The sequence below is a fragment of the Antechinus flavipes genome, chromosome 1 (genome assembly GCF_016432865.1).
Source record: "Antechinus flavipes isolate AdamAnt ecotype Samford, QLD, Australia chromosome 1, AdamAnt_v2, whole genome shotgun sequence".
Lineage (NCBI taxonomy): Eukaryota > Metazoa > Chordata > Mammalia > Dasyuromorphia > Dasyuridae > Antechinus > Antechinus flavipes.
This window is the reverse complement of record NC_067398.1, coordinates 359,695,664-359,716,744: the sequence shown is the minus strand read 5'-3', so window position 1 is coordinate 359,716,744 and position 21,081 is coordinate 359,695,664. Positions and strand designations below refer to the sequence as shown.

Genomic DNA, 21,081 nt, shown 5'->3' with positions numbered 1-21,081 from the left:
AGCTTTGCTGCAGGATTGGAAACTTTGCTCTGGCAGCAAGTCTGTAGCCCAGCAGAGAAGCTAAAAACACCTTGGGGGGGGGGGGGTGAAGAATACAACCGGGAACAGCTGGAGTCTCTCGGGACCTAGCCACCCCTCCCCCCCAAACCCCTCCCCCACTGCTTCCCCCCCAGTGACTCAGCACGCTTTCCGAGTCTCAGAGCGCAGACGCAGCACAGTCGGGCTAGTGCCTCACTGCTGCCCCCGCAGTCTGTAGAGGAAGCTCGGTAACACCACCCAGCCCCTCCCCCCAAAAAGCAGACTCCATTTAGGGGTTCTTTCTTTTTTTCTTTTTGCTAGTTTGTCTTTGATTCTTTTCTGACAAAATGAGCAAAAAATTGAAAAGGACCTTACCCCTTGACAGCTTCTATACAGATAGAGAGCAGACTCTAAATCCTGAGAAGACTAAAAACAGACTGTCTCCAGGTGAACCCCAAAGGAGGAGATCATCTGTTCCCCAGCACAGATGAATCTCATAGAAGAAATTAAAAAGGCTCTCACTAGAGAGCTAGAAGAAAAATGGGAAAAGGAGAGGGAGGGCTTGGCAAGAGAGTCTGGAGAAGTCATCCCCCTCATTTAAAGACAGAGTGGAAAAAGAACTCAAATCCTTGAAAAATAGGATTAGTGAACTGGAAACAGAAAATAGCTCTCTAAAAAACAAAATTGGCGAAATGGAAAAAAATTCCATAGAACAAAAGAACTCGATTGGACAATTAGAAAAAGATATTAAAAAAGTGAGTGAAGAAAATACTTCATTGAAAATCAGAATCGAACAAATGGAACTGAATGACTCGAGGAGACAAGAAGAATCAGTCAAGCAAATCCAAAAAATCAAACAATGGAAAAGAATATGAAATACCTTCTGGGCAAGACAACAGACCTAGAAAACAGATCCAGGAGAGACAATCTGAGAATCATTGGACTCCCAGAAAAGCATGATGAAAAAAAGAGCCTGGACACTATTTTCCAAGCAATTATCAAAGAGAACTGCCCAGAAGTCATAGAAACAGAGGGTAAAATAAACATTGAAAGAATTCATCAATCACCTACTGAAAGGGATCCTAAAATCAAAACACCAAAAAATATAGTGGCCAAATGCCAGCTCTCTCAGATGAAGGAAAAAATACTGCAAGCGGCTAGAAAAACCCAATTCAAGTATCGAGGAGCCACAATAAGGATCATTCAGGATCTAGCAGCATCCACATTAAAAGATCGAAGGGACTGGAATATGATATTCCGAAAGACTAAAGAACTCGGTATGCAACCAAAAATAACTTACCCAGCCAGAATGAACATCTTTTTCCAGGGAAGAAGATGGACATTCAAGGAAGTAAGCGAATTTCACCTATTTTTGATAAAAAAGCCAGTACTTAACAAAAAGTTTGATCTACAAATATAGAACTCAAGAGAAATCTAAAAAGGTAAAGATTAATCTTGGGAACTATATTTCGACTATATAGATGTATAAAGAATACATGTATACCTTGTTCTAGAAATTGATGTAGAAAGGACATTGTACCAGAAAAGGGTAAATCAAACCACAAAATAAATAAGAAAGAAGTCAAAGAGGGAAATAGAATACTAGAAAAATTAGATATGATAGATCTCTGGAGAAAACATAATGGAGACAGAAAGGAGTATACTTTCTTTTCACCAGTTCATGGAACCTATACAAAAATTGACCATATATTAGGACATAAAAACCTCAAACTCAAATGCAGTAAGGCAGAAATAGTAAATGTATCCTTTTCAGACCACGATGCAATGAAAATTACATTCCACAAAAAGCCAGGGGAAAGTAGACCAAAAAAAAATTGGAAACTAAATAATCTCATACTAAAGAATGATTGGGTGAAACGGCAAATCATAGACATAATTAATAACTTCACCCAAGAAAATGATAATAATGAGACATCATACCAAAATGTATGGGATGCAGTCAAAGCGGTAACAAGGGGAAATTTCATATCTCTAGAGGCCTATTTGCATAAAATAGAGAAAGAGAAGGTCAATGAATTAGGCTTGCAACTAAAAATGCTAGAAAATGAACAAATTAAAAACCTCCAGTCAAACACTAATCTTGAAATTCTAAAAATAAAAGGAGAGATCAATAAAATTGAAAGTAAAAAAAAAACTATTGAATTAATTAATAAAACTAAGAGGTGGTTCTATGAAAAAACCAACAAAATAGACAAACCCTTAGTAAATCTGATTAAAAAAAGGAAAGAGGAAAATCAAATTGTTAGTCTTCAAAATGAAAAAGGAGAACTCGCCACTAACGAAGAGGAAATTAGAGCAATAATTAGGAGTTATTCTGCCCAACTTTATGCCAATAAATTCGACAACTTAAATGAAATAGAAGAATACCTCCAAAAATATAGCTTGCCGAAACTAACAGAGGAAGAAATAAATATCCTAAACAGTCCCATCTCAGAAAAAGAAATAGAACAAACTATCAACCAACTCCCTAAGAAAAAATCCCCAGGACCAGATGGATTTACAAGTAAATTCTACCAAACATTTAAAGAAGAATTAACTCCAATGCTAAATAAACTATTTGAAAAAATAGGGATTGCAATTCTCCCTGTGCAACAAGAGAACTGTTCGTTTCTGCAAACATATATTGTATCTAGGATATACTGCAACATATCTAACATGTATAGGACTGCTTGCCATCTAGGGGAGGGGGTGGAGGGAGGAGGGGAAAAATCAAAACAGAAGTGAGTGCAAGGGATAATGTTGTAAAAAATTACCCTGGCATGGATTCTGTCAATATAAAGTTATTATTAAATAAAATATAATTAAAAAAAAAAAACAGGGATTGAAGGAGTCCTACCAAACTCCTTTTATGACACAGACATGGTACTGATACCTAAACCACGTAGGTTGAAAATAGAGAAAGAAAATTATAGACCAATCTCCCTAATGAATATTGATGCTAAAATCTTAAATAAAATATTAGCAAAAAGATTACAGAAAATCATCCCCAGGATAATACACTATGACCAAGTACGATTTATACCAGGAATGCAGGGCTAGTTCAATATTAGGAAAACTATTAGCATAATTGACTATATCAATAACCAAACAAACAAAAACCATATGATCATTTCAATAGATGCAGAAAAAGCATTTGATAAAATCCAACATCCATTCCTAATAAAAACACTTGAGAGCATAGGAATAAATGGACTTTTCCTTAAAATCGTCAGGAGCATATATTTAAAACCGTCAGTAAGCATCATATGCAATGGGGAAAAACTGGAACCTTTCCCAGTAAAATCTGGAGTGAAGCAAGGTTGCCCACTATCACCATTATTATTTAATATTGTATTAGAAACACTAGCCTCTGCAATAAGAGTCGAGAAAGAGATTAAAGGAATTAGAGTAGGCAATGAGGAAACCAAACTATCACTCTTTGCAGATGATATGATGGTGTACCTAGAGAATCCCAGAGATTCTACTAAAAAGCTATTAGAAATAATTCATAATTTTAGCAAAGTAGCAGGATACAAAATAAATTCCCATAAATCCTCAGCATTTTTATATATCATCAACAAAATCCAACAGCAAGAGATACAAAGAGAAATTCCATTCAAAATAACTGTTGATAGCATAAAATATTTGGGAATCTATCTACCAAAGTAAAGTCAGGAATTATAAGAGCAAAATTACAAAAAACTTTCCACACAAATAAAGTCAGACTTAAATAATTGGAAAAATATTAAGTGCTCTTGGATAGACTGAGCAAATATAATAAAGATGACAATACTCCCTAAACTAATCTATTTATTTAGTGCTATACCTATCAATCAGACTTCCAAGAAAATATTTTAACGATCTAGAAAAAAATAACAACAAAATTCATATGGAACAATAAAAAGTTGAGAATCTCAAGGGAATTAATGAAAAAAAAAATCAAATGAAGGTGGCCTAGCTGTACCTGATCTAAAACTATATTATAAAGCAGCAGTCACCAAAACCATTTAGTATTGGCTAAGAAATAGATTAGTTGATCAGTGGAAAAGGTTAGTTTCACAAGACAGAATAGTCAAATATAACAATCTAGTGTTTGACAAACCCAAGGATCCTAACTTTTGGGTTAAGAATTCATTATTTGATAAAAACTGCTGGGATAACTGGAAATTAGTATGGCAGAAATCAGGCATGGACCCACACTTAACACCATATATACCAAGATAAGATCAAAATGGGTCCATGACCTAGGCATAAAGAACGAGATTATAAATAAATTAGAGGAACATAGGATAGTTTATCTCTCAGACTTGTGGAGGAGAAAGAAATTTGTGACCAAAGATGAACTAGAGACCATTACTGATCACAAAATAGAAAATTTTGATTATATCAAATTAAAAAGCCTTTGTACAAACAAACTAATGCAAACAAGATTAGAAGGGAAGCAACAAACTGGGAAAACATCTTCACAGTTAAAGGTTCTGATAAAGGCCTCATTTCCAAAATATATAGAGAACTGACTCAAATTTATAAGAAATCAAGCCATTCTCCAATTGATAAATGGTCAAAGGACATGAACAGACAATTTTCAGATAATGAAATTGAAACTATTACCACTCATATGAAAGAGTGTTCCAAATCACTATTGATCAGAGAAATGCAAATTAAGACAACTCTGAGATACCACTACACACCTGTCAGATTGGCTAAGATGACAGGAAAAAATAATGATGAATGTTGGAGAGGATGCGAGAAAACTGGGACACTGGTGCATGGTTGGTGGAGTTGTGAATGGAATCAACCATTCTGGAGAGCAATCTGGAATTATGCCCAAAAAGTTATCAAACTGTGCATACCCCTGGATCAAGTAGTGTTTCTATTGGGCTTATATCCCAAAGAGATACTAAAGAAGGGAAAGGAACTGTATGTGCCAAAATGTTTGTGGCAGCCCTGTTTGTAGTGGCTAGAAATTGGAAATTGAATGGATGCCCATCAATTGGAGAATAGTTGGGTAAATTGTGGTATGTGAATGTTATGGAATATTATTGTTCTGTAAGAAATGACCAGCAGGATGAATACAGAGAGGCTTGGAGAAACTTACATGAACTGATGCTAAGTGAGATGAGCAGAACCAGGAGATCATTATACACTTCGACAACGATATTGTATGAGGATGTATTCTGATGGAAGTGGATTTCTTTGACAAAGAGACCTAACTCAGTTTCAATTGATAAATGATGGACAGAAGCAGCTACATTCAAAGAAAGAACACTGGGAAATGAATGTGAACTATTTGCGTTTTTGTTTTTCTTCCCGTGTTATTTTTACCTTCTGAATCCAATTCTCCCTGTGCAACAAGAGAACTGTTCGGTTCTGCAAATATATATTGTATCTAGGAGATACTGTAACATATTTAACATATATAGGACTGCTTGCCATCTAGGGGAAGGGGTAGAGGGAGGGAGGGGAAAAATCGGAACAGAAGCGAGTGCAAGGGATAATGTTGTAAAAAAATTACCCTGGCATGGATTCTGTCAATATAAAGTTATTATAAAATAAAATTAAAAAAAAAGAAAAACATTAAAGGTATGAATCAAATACTTGCTCATATAACCATCCAGATACATGTCAAATACATAGGGAGGCAGTGTGATATAATAAAAAGAATAGTGTAGTAGAAGTCAGAAGATAGGCTATAGTGCCAACTTTACCTTCAAACAGCTGTATTTTGTATTTGGTAAATTATTTTACTTATTTAGGCCTTAATTTCTTCATCTGTGAAATAAAGGAATTAAATGATGATCTTTAAGGTTCCTTCCAAACACAGGATTCTATTATCTATTTTTGAAATTTCCAAATGACTGAGTATGTTGAAGTAATGTTTATAAGGTTTAGTGTTCTTACCAATGATTCTTGTGCATTATGATGCATAGTATAGACATTGAATAAACCAGCTAATTTTTTACTTTATATTACAAAAATTTCATGCAGTAGCAACTAGCTATCTTAAAAAATAGCAGTTTGACATGTTAACAGTTGTATATAATTTCCATATGTCTATCCTTGTAGAGCTGAGGTAGAAGATTAAAAATTCATGGTTAAATGCACAAAGTATATAATATCATTCCCCAACTTGAACCACATTACAAGTCACTGATATTATAAAAAGCTCTATGCAAATATTTTAACTACAACTATTGAAACACCATGTAAAATATTTTGTTACTCTAAAATGTGAAATAAAAATTTAATTAAAGCACAATGCTTCTAATATATGGTACACTAAAAAGTTTTTGAACAAAAAATTAAGGTGGAAAAACACCTGCAATTAAGTTGACTTTTCTAGTTGTCAAATTTTCTATTAATTTGGTTATGCAGGCCTGCTTTGTAAATACTGTGCATTTCTGAAAGTTGAACAAGTTTTAAGTTGATCATAATCCAATAGCTATCTAAATGTACCTAATCTAGAAAGCAAGTTAAACACATTTATATGTTGGTAGAACTGAAACTTCAAAATTTAGCTGCCTTCAAAGTACCATTGGCTTCAAGAAACACAGGAAGCCAGATTTTTGAAGGCAAAACACTACTATTTCCCTGGCTGGCCAGCCCAGTGCTATGCCAACATCAAACAAGAATCACTAAAGACCAAAAAAAGGCAGAAAAACTGGAATCCCTTTATTGGCTAGGCAATGAGAAACAGAAAGTTAATTCTGACTTTTAAAAAATTAATCACAAGTTCAAAAGAAATAGTTATATTGTAAATCCACTGCTCAGAACGCCTCCTTGCCAATCTAAGATAAAACACATTATCATTAAATCTTGCCTTCTACTCTGCATGAAGTCCTCCTCAGATGTCCCTTACTAAAATAGCTGGAAATAGAAGTAGTTGGATAACCCATTGGCAAGGAATGAAGAATGATAGATACTAGCTCATCTAAACTTTTATTTCACCATCTGTTTTCTTGCATCTTTCAGGACACTGATTTCTTTTGCAGATATATTACATAGCCAATTTAAAACTTAGAAAATACACTGGAATACGAACATAATGGAACATTTATCTGCTATAAGAAATGATAGACATAATGATTACAGAGAAGCATGGAAAGACTTGTATGAATGGATGCAAAGTGAAGTAAACAGAGCCAGAAAAATAATATGTACCATGACCAACAACAATATAAATGTTTCCAATTATAATAATAGCAACAAAATAATTAAAACTGAAAGTCAAGGAATTGTAAAGATTAAGTTTTGCTCCAAAGAAAAGATGAGAAGATCCTTTGAAGAAATTTTTGAGTGTATATTAGACAAAACATCAGATATTTTTAATAGAGTTTAATTTTGCTGAACTTTTTTTCCTTCTTCCTTCTCTCACATTTTATTTAAAAGATCAGCTTCTGAAATAAGGGAAACAATAGAGTGGGAAATACTGATGATGTAAAAGTTAAATTACATCAATAAAATTTTATTTTAAAAATCATAAACACTAGACAAATCCTAGAGCAATTCATTTGATGAATGCAAACTTTTGTTTTTTTACAACACTCATTGAACTCTTATGAAGTTCATGTAAAGATGGAGAATCGAATTTAAATGCTCAGACCAACAGGGATACTATATCCATAAATGAATTTTTTAAGACCTAATTTAATCAGGCTCTTATTTTCTGTAAATGAAGAACTGTCCTTAATTCTGAGGACAATTCAAATTTGCAATTTTAAGAACATTAACAATACAACTGCTGATAGGACCACTGATATTAGTTTAGTTTAAAATTAAAATATGGATGGCAAGAATTACAGGCATATAACTGACATAATGAATTGACCTTAAAATTTATTATGGAGATCACTGAGAAGAAGGTATAATACTGTTAAACTAAAAGAGTCCTCAATCAACAATAAATGTATAACTATGTGATTCATATATCAATAGCCAAATCTTATCAAAATTAAACAAAATCTAGTTGATCACCAAGAAACAAATTAGTAGATAATTTGATAGTCCCTAATAGCACTACTTTCTCTAATACTGTATTTTCATAAATATAATTAACACTGTTAGACTACATACTATATAACTATGCTTTCTGGAATACCTGAATCTAAATTCATTTTTTATCTTACTTTGTTTTATTTTATATTTTTGGTATTTGCTTTTTTAACATTTTTTCCCCAGTTATATTCAAAACTTTTTTTAAACATTTGTTTTTAAAATTTCTGAGTTCTAGATTCTCTGTTATCCCCACCCACAAGTAAGAAACCACATGTAAAGTCATCATTTTTTTATTTTATTCTACTTATTGCTTTAATATAGATCTAAAATATATTTTTATTTTATCATTTCTTTTTTTGCTCCCTCCATCTTCTTGCAAGCACTGAGATCTGGTTCCCTCCTGATTACATAGCTTTCCTGACTGCCTTGCCCAGCACTGGCTGCATTTTCACTTATTAGCCCTTATTTACTAGTCATGGCAAAGGAATTGTTGTTTCTCATTATTACTTCAAAGGTCTTTTTTTTTCTTTTTGAAGGTTCACATTCAATTCTTATTTATCACCTAAGAAACTTACAAGTAAGAAACTTACTTCCTCTCCAAAGGGAAGAAGTCCCCTTCATATTAGAGACTTTGAACATAAAATAATTCTGCTATTTTCCATGCTTCTCACTATTTATACCCTCCCCTCCCCCAAGGCCACATACTCTGTAATTTCTTGCTCTTCCTTTCACATGATACTCCATCTCCTAATTCCAAGCATTTTCACTGGTTGTCCTCCATACTAGGAATGCTCTCCCTCCTAGCTTCCCTAGTTTCCTTCAAGTTCTTTACGCTAGAAACTTCCCCCAGCCTCTTTGATTTTAAGATCTTTCTTCTCAGATTACTACCCCTAATTTGTCACATATATGTCATGTTTGTACATAGTTGTCTGCATATTGTCTTTTCCAGTAGATGGTGAGATCCTTGGAACAAGACTTTTTTTTTTTTTCTTTTTCTGTATCCTTAAAGCTTATGGTGGCACAAAATAAGCACTTAATAAATGTTAGCTAAATGACTGATTGATAAATGTGACCTGAGCACTCCATTTTTGTTTCATTTGTCTATTTCTAAGAAATGTCAATAAAATCAGGTTACTATTTCTGCCAATACAGTTTAGGTGATGTATTCATATTAGGGGGCAGATGGGAGCAGTGAGAAGGGAGGAAATGAGTCAATAGGAATTGCTGACCCCAGGACTGCCCAAGACCCCAGAGATACAGCCTACCTCAGAGCAAATCTCTAGAAAAGATTCACAGCAATATCCTTGGTGAACACTTCCAGAAGTAATTTTTACCACTCATGCTGTGGTTGTGTCTTCTATGTTGTTGCATCTGTGTCACTATGTACTATAAATCTTTCCTTTCCCTGGGGAAAGGGATGAGGAAAGAAAAGGCAATAAAGGCACAGCTCCAACAGCTCAAGATGCCAATTATCTTATTATTTAGTTGTGCTCATTCACTAATAAGCCTTGGTGAGAAACTGATCAAAAGAATTAGTATAAAAGTATTAAAGAAACCCCATATCATCCCAGCTGTTTCTTACAAAATCATCACAAAGGTAGTTTTTAAAATGCCCAAACATGGGTGCAGCTAAGTGGTGCAGTGAATAGAGCACCAGCCCTGAAGTCAGGAGGACCTGAGTTCAAATCTGATCTCAGATACTTAACACTTCTTAGCTGACCCAGGGCAAGTCATTTAACTCCAATTGCCTCAAGGAAAAAAAAAAGCCCAAACTGTAGAATACTCTAAGTAGGTAAAAAGACTCTGATAATCATAGTTAGATGCTCATGTATATTTGGTTTAGAATAAATGTGGCTGCTCAGAGATTTTTTTTTTAAAAACTAACTTTTTTTTAAACTTTTTTTTAGTACAGTGCCAAACTGTACTAATTTGGATGGAGAAAAAATAGAGAAAGAAAATCCTGAAAAATTAATATAAAAAGTAAAATAAATTCTAAACAGTATAATCTACTATGAACTTTTCTATAGATCATTCTAATTTGGAGGTGGGAAAGATAAAAAGCATGAATCATGGCATCAAAAATTTAAAGTTAAATTTCTTACTAAACTAATTTTACAAAAAACCGGGGTGGCTCCATTAAAAAATATATATGGTTAAAAATATACCCCAAATTATATGCCTTCTACATAAAGAGACGGGATAAGCAGCCTAACAAAGTGCAGCACAATACAGGGTGGTAAAGTCAGAGTAGAAGGCCCAAATCCCAGCTTTGCTAATTTAATGCCTATGTGACCACAAATTATCAAACTTCTCTGGGACTTAGTCTCTTTATAAAACGAGATCAGACTAGATGTCTTCTAAGGCCCCCTTTACTTCTAGTTAGGCAAAACTAATCTCTCTCATTATAAGGTATCTCATTTTAAGAGGTTCAAAGCAACTTAAGGATGTGAGAGCATGAAATTTTACCACATTTTTTTATTGAAGGGCAAGTGCAACAAAGAGTTTAAGCTATTTGCACTAATCATACTGAAAATATGATTGTGTATTCCAGATTAAAAACCTAAGAAACCCACTTCCATTCTCTTCATTAATTGATCAATGTTTGTTATGATTATGAGAAGCAGTATGGCTTATTGGTAAGAATACTAGACTTAGGGTCAGGAAGACCTAGATTTTGATCTTGCCATGAACCCCAGGTTATCCTTGACTTATCACACCTTCCTATATCTACAAAATTTCTTACACGCATAGCTTTTTGTCTACCTCTAGGGCCCCCAATAGGCTGGTTTATACCCTTATCTTCTCTTTGATCTCCTGCCTTAAATCTCTCCTCTCTCTAATTTATCCTTTACATAGTCATCTAAATGATTTTCCTAGAGAATAAGCCTAATCATTTCTCTATTCAGTAAACTTCATTAGGTCCTTATTGTTTTTAGGAATAAAATATAAATTTCTTTTTTTTTTTTGGCATTTAAAACATTTTGCAACTTAGGCCTACCCTCCCTTTTTCAGTCTTATTATCCTTTTCTCACAACCTATATGATCCAAGGTAAAAAGGCCTTTGTGCCTCTCCCCACAAATAATACTGAATGTTTACTCTCTTATGCTTTTATTCTGGCTATGTCCCTCTCCCTGTCCCTGTTCCTCTTGTCTAGAATGTCCTCTATTTTCATCTTTCTTAAAAATCAACCCTTGTTTATTTCAGAAGTCAGTTTGCACATCCGTTTCTACAAAGAGACACTGCCAAATTGTTCTTGCTTTATTTTGCACATATTTTATAAATTATTTTTAGAATTGTTTTCCTTAATACAATGTAAGTTTCTTGAAGGCAAAAAAAGCTGTTTGTTTTTACATTTGTATTACCTTTAGGCCTGGTATGTGGTAAAGGAGCTGAACAAAGTCTTATATTGATTAATGAAATAACTTAAACCTGCAAAGTAAATCAATGACAATTACTAATTTGACATTTTCAGAATTCTTTTAAGAATTCTTATGGTTAATTTAAGATCCATTTTAATTTTAAATAATTCAATCACTAAACAATGATTTTAAACCTGGGCTGGAGTAAGGAAGAAAGGAGAAGATGATTTTGAAAACTCAGTTCAAATTCAGCCATGGACATTGGGCAAGCCATTTAACCTCTGTTTGCCTTAATCTGCTAAAGGTATTGCTGTTGTTCAATTGTGTCCAATCCTTTGTGACCCCATCCCATTGGGATTTTCTTGGCTGAGAAACTGGAGTAGTTTTCTGCCATTTTCTTCTGCAGATTATTTTACAAAAATGGAAACTGAGGCAAAGAGAATTAAATGACTTGCTCAAGGTCTCATAACTAGTAAGTAAGTGAGAATAAATTTGAACTCAGGGAAATGAATTTTGCTGACTCCAGACTCAGTGCTCTATGCACTCTGGGGCTACCTAGCTGCCTTAATCTATGGAGAAGGAAATGGCAAACCACTACAGTATTCTTTCCAAGAAGACCCCAAACAGGGTCACAAAGAATCACAATTGAACCACTGAACAATGGCAAGGTAATCAGGATTCTTCAGGCCTCCAAAGGACAAAGTTTTGTAAGCGACATTATACTTTCACTATCTAACACAAGAATCCTAAGGTCCAAGGATTTTAAAGAGTCCATGAACCTGAAAGAGAAAAAAACCCTGCATATTTATTTTCACCAAATTTTAACAGAAATTTAGTATTTTCTTTTGTTATGAATGTAAGCAATAAACCACAATGACTGTCACCAACATAAATAACAGATATTTTTATAACATATTACTATTGCTAGATATATCTCAGATATGATTTATGCTCATTACTACTTAAAAATTATTGTAGTTACTAGACCTGCTACTAAATCATATATGGTTGCTGTCTTTTCATCTACTAGCTGTATTTCAATATTGTTGGCTTTTTGTGCAATCCTATATTTTATTTTATACACTTAGGACCATAAAAGTTCCATGACCTTTAGAAAGGCAAAAGAATCCCTAAGAAAGAGGAGGGAAGTGAATAAACATTTCTATAGTACCCACTATGTGAAAGACAATGTGCTAACCGCTTTCCCCCTCACCTTTTTAAAAAACAAATATTATCTCATTTGATCCTCACAACAATTCTGGGAGATGTGTTTATTATTATTCCCATTTCGTAATTTAGGAAACTGAAATGCAGGGATCTACCCAGACTTACTTACATAGCTAGAAAGAATGTAAAGTTGGATCTGAATTTAGTCCTTCCTGCCTCAATACTCAATGCTTTATCCATTGAACCACATAGAGGCCCAATTACCTATAAGTCTCTAAATGGGCTGTTAAGTATTTTTTAAATCTCTAAATGTAGGTTAGAACAAAAACATCCAACTATATTATCTCTTAAACTAGTTTGAAACTCACAAGCATTTCCAGACCTAAGGCTAGGTATGTCTAAATTTAACCAAGAGGTATGGCAGATAGATTCACAGCTGTTTAAGAATGGAATCAGTCAAAGCAATTGTCAAAAAAAATCCAAGTTAACTAACGGTGAGATTTTTATTAAGTGAAGACCAGTGTTCTGCTGCTCACCTATAATGGCTAGAAACACAAAGGTGAGGGATCAGGAATCATGAGATTGTAAGTTCTTCCATTAAATTGTAAGTGACTTGGGGACCATTTTTTGCTTCTTTCTGTATCCTGAGGTAGCACAGTGCCTGGCACATAACAGGGACTTACAAAATGTTTACTTGGTGATGGATTACTAGGAGGAAAACCACAATTCTCTCAAAGCAATATATATATCCTATGCATACATATCCACTCTTATTAAATTGAGTTATAAAACATTTAATTTGGAAAATATCAAAATTATAATGAATATTTTGGGAGAAAGGGAAAAACAGGAGTCATGAATCATCTCATTATTAATTCCCGAGATTTATAATTTACTCGATAATCTGTTAACTTGTCAATATAAGTCTGAGGGGAAAAAAACCTAAAAAAGATTATCTTCGAAATAATTACAAGTAAATATTTCAAGTGCTGTATAAAATTAATGAAAAACACAGATAACAAGTTTAATTCAGATTGCCACTGAGGAATACAGAATTAATGAAAGTTATTACAAACAAAAAAGGGGGAGAATTATTGAAAGAAATTTAATACTGTTGTATTTCGGGAAAAACTTAGAGACGAACATAAAGATGAAGTTTCAATCCAACCCCCAAATACAAATAAACAAGATTGAGAAAACATAATATTTAATATAAAAGAGGTCTCAGTTTTAAAATGAAATTTCACACTTTTACAAAAACTTATTTACCTGATAATTCTTTGAGCAGCATATTGATGAAGTGAACGAAACTGTGCTGACATATTTGCTAAAGCTGCCAAACAATTTGTGTGGAGGTATTTGTCCTGCCAGAAAACAGAAATGAAAAGTGAACTTAGTTATACTTTATAAAAAGTGAATTATGGAAGAAGTAAGTCCAACTGTAACCACATTTTATATTTGTCTACATTAGGGGGAATAATTCTGAATTCATCAGCACTTTAAGCTATCTTCAGAACTACTGTAAACATAGCTAACTCAAGGTCTCTTGAGCTACAAATTTTCCTTTTCTTCTTGAAAGTTCCTGCTTTCTACCTCCCACTTCCTCCATCAGCATTTTTTCCTTTGGATATTTCATTGCTGACACTTAGTGAAGGCAAATTAGCTTTCTTAGTTCAGCAGTGACCTCCTACACAAAATAAAAAGAGGAATAATCTCTCACCATGCTTCACAAATATATTTATACATTCTTCCTTCTAAGTTTAAAATGAATGCTTTACCCCAACTCTTGTGTTAAATCCTTTTAATCAAGTATTATTGAGTAAAGATACTGAAGATAGTTGTTGAATAAAGGCACTGTATGTATATAGCCATTACTCTCAGAAAAGCAAAGAATCATGTAATACAATGATCATGAGACAATCTAACTTCTATATATATTTTATTTGTTTAAAGTATTAGCATTTTTAAAATTCTAGTTTTACTTGGAGAAGCAAAAAGATAAATTATGTTAAAGGAAATTGTTGAAAATGCATACATACCCTTGTTCTTGTCATGTTGTACTGAATGGTTCTTATTACCACCAATATCAGAAGACTACCCAGTGAAATCTCTGTTAAAACTCGTTCTGAATACCAGGTAATATTTTTGAGTATCTGAAAAGGAGGGGAAAAAGTTAAACATAATGAGATTAGGAAAGAGAATTTTCAATGCCCAATTTTCTATTGGTTGTTTGTTGCTCTATTCAAGAGATTAATAAATTTGTGAACAACTATATTCAAGAGTAGATTTGTATGATAGCATTAAAAAGAACTACAGTGGTATTGTAAAACTTAGGAGCCTTGACAGTCTTAACTTTCTTGCTCCTACTCAAATAAGTGAAGTAAAAAGCTAGAAATAAGATTATATTGCAAATAAATATATTAAGAAAGCCTAGTATGGACTGAATTGAAAATTAAATATGTTGTGTTTTCAATCAATTGGAGGTATAAAGCTTAATACAACTTCTCAAGTTTTGGGGTTTTTTTCTGTTTCATAATCATATATAGACACATCACCCATAACAATATACCAATCTATCTTATAATTGATGCATTAAACCAAATCCCATGTTATAAAGTCATGTAGTCATTCACTCATTTATGACATTTCTACAGCACTGACAATTCCATGCAATATCATTTCACTAAAGATATTGTGTTTTCATGAAACCAATTAATAATGTCAGGCAGAGCATGCTTCTTTTCTTGACAATGAGGAATCTTTAATACAAAAATGCTGGGAAGAACAAGGGGCAAAGAATGATAGTTAAATTACATTAAAACAGGTTTTCAGTTGTAGGAATAGATTTATATTTTTAAAATGTTTTTCTATTTCTATTTCTATTTCTATTTTATTTTCGTAAAATAGTGCTTCAACATATTTTCTAAAATTAGCAAGAATATACAGAAGAAACAATATATTGGCAAAAACCTTTTATTATCATTATATATTCTTCATTCCCAAATATAAATAATTAAACTCTATTTATAAATTTTACTTAAATGGAAATGAAAAGATAAGGTCTTTGTCCATTATATTCATGATACTAACAAAAACACAGACCTGATCCCCAAACCCTAAGGGAAGGAACACATTTATTTCCCTCTGTTAACACTCCTTGAAGTGAGCTTATATACTAATACACTTTGGCTTCTCCCCTATCCTGGAATCAATATCAATAACTCAGCTATCCTTAGATTTCTAATCTGCATACCCTTCAGCCACACTTCACACATATCCCAACCCAACATTGCCCATTTCTTTCACGATACTCTCTGAAATTCTCATTTTTTTTTTTATTTTGGACCACTTTCTTTCATACCCCTTCAATCTTTTATCCTTCAGTCTTTGCTGAAATATCATTTAAGCCATGAATATCATGAAATATCATGAAAGCCATGAATGCAAATAGAGCCTAAATAAATTATTTCAAGAAATCATAAAATCATAAAATGACCCATGTAGCTTAGGATAAAAAGAGAGGGGAAATTGAAAAATTCCCTGGTTGCCTCCTGAAAAAAAAATCAAATTGAAAATTCCCAGGAATATTACAGACTAAATACAGAGGATTTTGTATTTGATCCCAAAGATGATAGGGAGCTTTTAAAGTTTAATGGATATAGGAGTGACATAGTTGGATTTGTACTTTAAGAAAATCAATCACTTTTGCAGGATAGATTAGATTTGGGAAATATTTGTGGGAGGGAGACCTACCAACAGGATGTTATAATAATCCAAGTATGAATTGATGAGGACCCATACCTGATGAAAGTGGTCACAGAAAAGAACACGTACAGGAGAGATTACAAAGGTGAAATCAGCATGCCTTGGCCTGTGTGATGTTGAATATGAGGGTGGAAGTGAGAACTTGAGGATGAAACTTAAGATTTGAACTGGAAGACTAAGAAAGTGGTAGTCTCCTTGACAATAAGGAGATTTGTTAAGTGGGAGACAATAAGGGAAATTTGTTAAGTGGGAAAGTTTAGGGGTGAAATAATGAAGAGGTTGAAGATTTTATAGAAAAGGGAGAAATCAATGATAAAATCTGCTGGAGAAGATAGGAAGGAATGGTATAACGTATATCTACTGGAAATAATATACCTAATGGAATTTTTTTTAGGTAAACCATCATGTAAAATGCAAAAGGGGATAACTTCACTTCACCATCAATAATGCTTATTATGCTTTTAATTTATTTCCTGTATTATTAATACCACTTATATTTCCAGAACTATGTTAAATAATAAAGAGGAACATACTGGCTTTCACCTAATATTAATTGAAAATGAGATTAATTTCCTCCAAAACACTGATATATGCATTCAGTCACCAACTTAAAAATCTTAGTGACTGTCTGCTAGTCAGCAGTAATCCCCAAAATTTTAGGTGTAGCATTCCAGTCCTCTATAATTTTCATTCTTATTTCTCTTCTTTTCAATCTTTGGGAGATACTTGGGTATAGGTGGCCCTGCCCAAGAAAGGAAAAAGCACTGTAGATAGGAAATCCAATTGGTTTCATCTCTGCCACCAACTAATTTAATGATGTTAAGGCAGTCATACTGCAAGTGAAGATGATAGGATCTGGTGTAAGACTTTAAAGAATGAGAGAAGCATGAATTCATTTGAAGGGAACAGGTAAAGAACTAGCAGAAAGGAGACAAAAGATTGGGGAGAGAAAAAGCAGGGGTTGGGGAGGGAAGTACATAATATATTCTGAAGAAGATGGGAAGAGATGTAGAGGGATACAAGTGAAGATAATGCGGGATACTGTTAAGGGATGTGAAATGGTAAAAAGGAGAAGAGGGAGTTCTCAGCAAAGACCCTGGATTTTCTTAGTAAAGAATGAGGCAAAGCACTCAAATAAGAAGGTGAGAAGAAAAATATTGTAGAAGGCTTGAGAAGAGAAAGTTTGGAATAGTTGCTTCAGTATAATAGAGAAGTAGGGAAGAATTAATGGCTTGCCTTGCTTTAGTGGGGGTCCAATTGTTATGGGCCAGAACTCTGAACTTGAAACAAAGTATTCTTACAAGATACTAAGTCAGTGGAATTGATAGAGACAATAGTTATCTAATTTAGCATGGTTCAGTATGATTGATTTAATCCTACAAGGAGATGTTATGGGCCAGAACTTGAAACAAGGTACTAAATGGAACTGAGGAGTTAAATCTAGTTTAGCACTGATTTAATACTACAATAAATAATGGTTTCCTAGTAATATAATGATTGGTTTGTATTCAGTGCAGAGTTTATAAGCTGGAAGCCTCAGCCAGAGAGATTCAGAGACAAGTAGACAGAAGGCTGGAGGCTGAAGGCTGGAGCACAAGTCCAAGCCCTTGAACTCAGACAGATTCATCCTGTCTCACACCACCTTGGTGGCAAGCTGTCCTCTTTCGCTTCTCCACTGAAACCAAGACTCCGAAAGGCCCCCAGAAAACTAGCCAAGCCCCAAGTGCAGGAGACAGGACTTTGAAAGAGACAATAAAGGATTTGGACTTTAACCCCGGCTGTACTTGTGTGGTGATTACTGAATTGAAATGAAGGCTGCTCCCAGAGACCCCAAGGAAATTGAAACAGAGAACATTACATTTTACAGAGAATATTACATCCAATTGTGATTAGATAACAATTTGTAAAATGACAAAAAAAAAATTGGTTAAGTTCGTCAATATTACATGTTGTAATACAGGATTGGCTGATAAGCAAAATCCAGGGTTGGTACTTGACATGATAGAGGATTTTTTTTATATTATTTTTTATTTTATAATAACTTTTTATTGACAGAACCCATGCCAGGGTAATTTTTTTATAACATTATTCCTTGCACTCCCTTCTGTTCCGATTTTTCCCCTCTCTCCCTCCACCCCCTCCCCTAGATGGCAAGTAGTCCTATATATGTGAGATATGTTGCAGTATATCCTAGATACAATATATGTGTGCAGAACCGAACAGTTCTCTTGTTGCACAGGGAAAATTGGATTCAGAAGGTAAAAATAATCCGGAAAGAAAAACAAAAATGCAAATAGTTTACATTCATTTCCCAGTGTTCTTTCTTTGGGTGTAGCTGCTTCTGTCCATCATTTATCAACTGAAACTGAGTTAGGTCTCTTTGTCAAAGAAATCCACTTCCATCAGAATACATCCTCATACAGTATCGTTGTTGAAGTGTATAATGATCTCCTGGTTCGGCTCATTTCACTTAGCATCAGTTCATGGAAGTCCATGATAGAGGATTAATGAGGCAAGGGGACATGGGACTTGAAAGAAAATAATATAGAGGTGAAATACCTCACTAAAGACCTAAGATTATATATCCAAAGTAGGGGTAATGAAGGATGGAAGACATGGATGTCACTTTGAGGACAGAGAACAGATTTAGGAGAAGAAAGGCATAAGAGAAGATGGAAATTAGAGAACATTTTGATCTGATAAAGGAATTTCAGAGTTCTTGAATAGGAAAGTGGAACACTTGTGGGAGATGGTTATATTACAAGTATTATTAACCCTGTGTACTGAGTAGAGGAGTATGTCATGGGACTGATTTGACTAAAGAACTGAAAAATCAGGATAAGAAAAAAAAATAGAGAAAGCATATTTGCTTAATTTCTTTTACTCAATTCATCCTGCTATTTATTCCATTCATCCCAACTCCCTTTTCATTGTTTATACTCTTTAGGTGGTTTTATTGTCCTGGAGTTTTTAATTAATTTTTTAATCTTCTTATTTGCTGATATTTTTCCTATTGCCAAGCAGTCCAAAAACTACAAGCAAGTATTACAATATAGTCTGACAAAAAAGAACAGCTGGTCTGATATTTTTTCTGTACACTTCCCCATTAATAAAATAAGGATAATATTGTTTGTGATACCCATTTCACCAGGCTACAGTGGGTAAAGAGCAACCTTAGGTACTACAGAAATTTGAGAGCTGACTCTTATTATGATTTGAAAAGTTAAAGTAAATTGGATGAAAACTATCACAGCTCCCTAGTTCTTTCTCTACTACTGTTTTCTCTTCATTTTCTTACCATTGGAAACACTGTAACATCTTTCATCATAAAGCATTCAGGAAATATCCCTGATTGAAAGACAAAGTCACATGCTACAAGGTAAAATTTATCCTATCCAGCCCTGCAAACCTCTAAAGAAATGGGAAGAAAGTATTTAAGAGATGATAAGAGATAAGGAATTTCTTGTAGATTTTTTCTGTTTTAATATCTGCCTTATTACATGTTGATATTATAAATATAAACTATCAAAATGTCTTTTTGGGGTCCATTCTAACATATCATATGTTATGTTTACAGATATGTGTGTATGAGAGACTAAGCACTGTCCTAGATCCTTGTTTTCCTATTTATATGACCTTCTATTCTGATATTGATGTAAATTTGGGGTGAAGTTCTCTTCAAAAGGTTAAATTCTTGATAAGGTTTCAACTCACTTAAATGATGAATGAGTGAATATAAAGCATTTATTAAGCACTTATTATGTCCAGATATTGTGACAAGCACTAGGAACACCAATACCAAAAAGCCAGTCTTTGCCTTCAATAATTTACATTTGAAGACAGAAAGGGGAGCAGAGGATGGGGATATCAATCTGGTTTTCCCCTTTTTGGGGGAAAAAGGTATTTAAGATACACAATTTCTTTGAAAGCTAAAAACCAAATATATCCCTAGCAAATGAAGCTTTACTAGATAGGGTAGGTTGTTTGATCCTAGAAATCTTTAACAAGGACAATATTCTAAGGCTGAAAAATTCTATAGATGCTTGGTATACTAGTGAGAGGAGGATATATATATTTACTATTTGTGGTCTTAAATGTGAGCTATTTGCTTTTTAGGGAGCTAAGTTAAATAAAGCCTATTCTATATTCAATGTTTTGTTAACTTAAGTGTTTGTCTGGGAGTAAGGTCCCTAAGCCCAACTCCTCCCTTTTTAGTAAAGAACTATATATGAACTGAACTGATTTATTCCCAGTAGACATCCTAGAAGAGGAAAAAGCAAAAAAAGATTTAAATTGGTCTGTGTATACTCAAAGACATTTCTGAGATTAAAATACATGTTGTTTTCTTCCATATTAACTAATAATTTGGAAGTGTTCCAGATCTTAAATCAATTAGTTCTTCTAAAAACTACTAGGTTACTTTATTTCTTATGTTAACAATAGCACTTTTTATCTAAAAAGACAAGATAATGGAACAGGAATTTAAAATTACTTTGGGGATATATATATATATATATATATTTTATAATAAATTTACTTTCTAAATTATGATTTGCTTAGAGTAATGTTAAAAACTAATTAATTTCTAAATTAATAATTAATTAATACACAGCTTAAATTAATACTAGCTACCAACTGTCAGCTGGGCAGTAGATTGTTATATGTGTTCGCATAAAAAAGATAATACTAGAGTTTGGCAGGGATCTTAGATATCATTTACTCTTATTTTTTTAGATTTAGAAACAAACGCAAAGAAGGAAATAGCTACACTGATAG

General features: G+C 33.5%; 1 protein-coding gene across 5 annotated transcripts in view; it reads right to left on the bottom strand.

The window, feature by feature from the left end:
• The window catches only part of DYM (dymeclin), a 590,636-nt gene that overhangs the window by 270,068 nt on the left and 299,487 nt on the right, over positions 1-21,081 (bottom strand). For all 5 annotated transcript variants that reach the window (XM_051969633.1, XM_051969632.1, XM_051969635.1 and 2 more), the window contains 2 exons: positions 14,580-14,693; positions 13,810-13,904 (listed from right to left, as the gene is read on the bottom strand). In XM_051969633.1, coding sequence (XP_051825593.1) covers positions 13,810-13,904; positions 14,580-14,693 — 209 coding nt within the window. The remainder of the gene's footprint in view (positions 1-13,809; positions 13,905-14,579; positions 14,694-21,081) is intronic.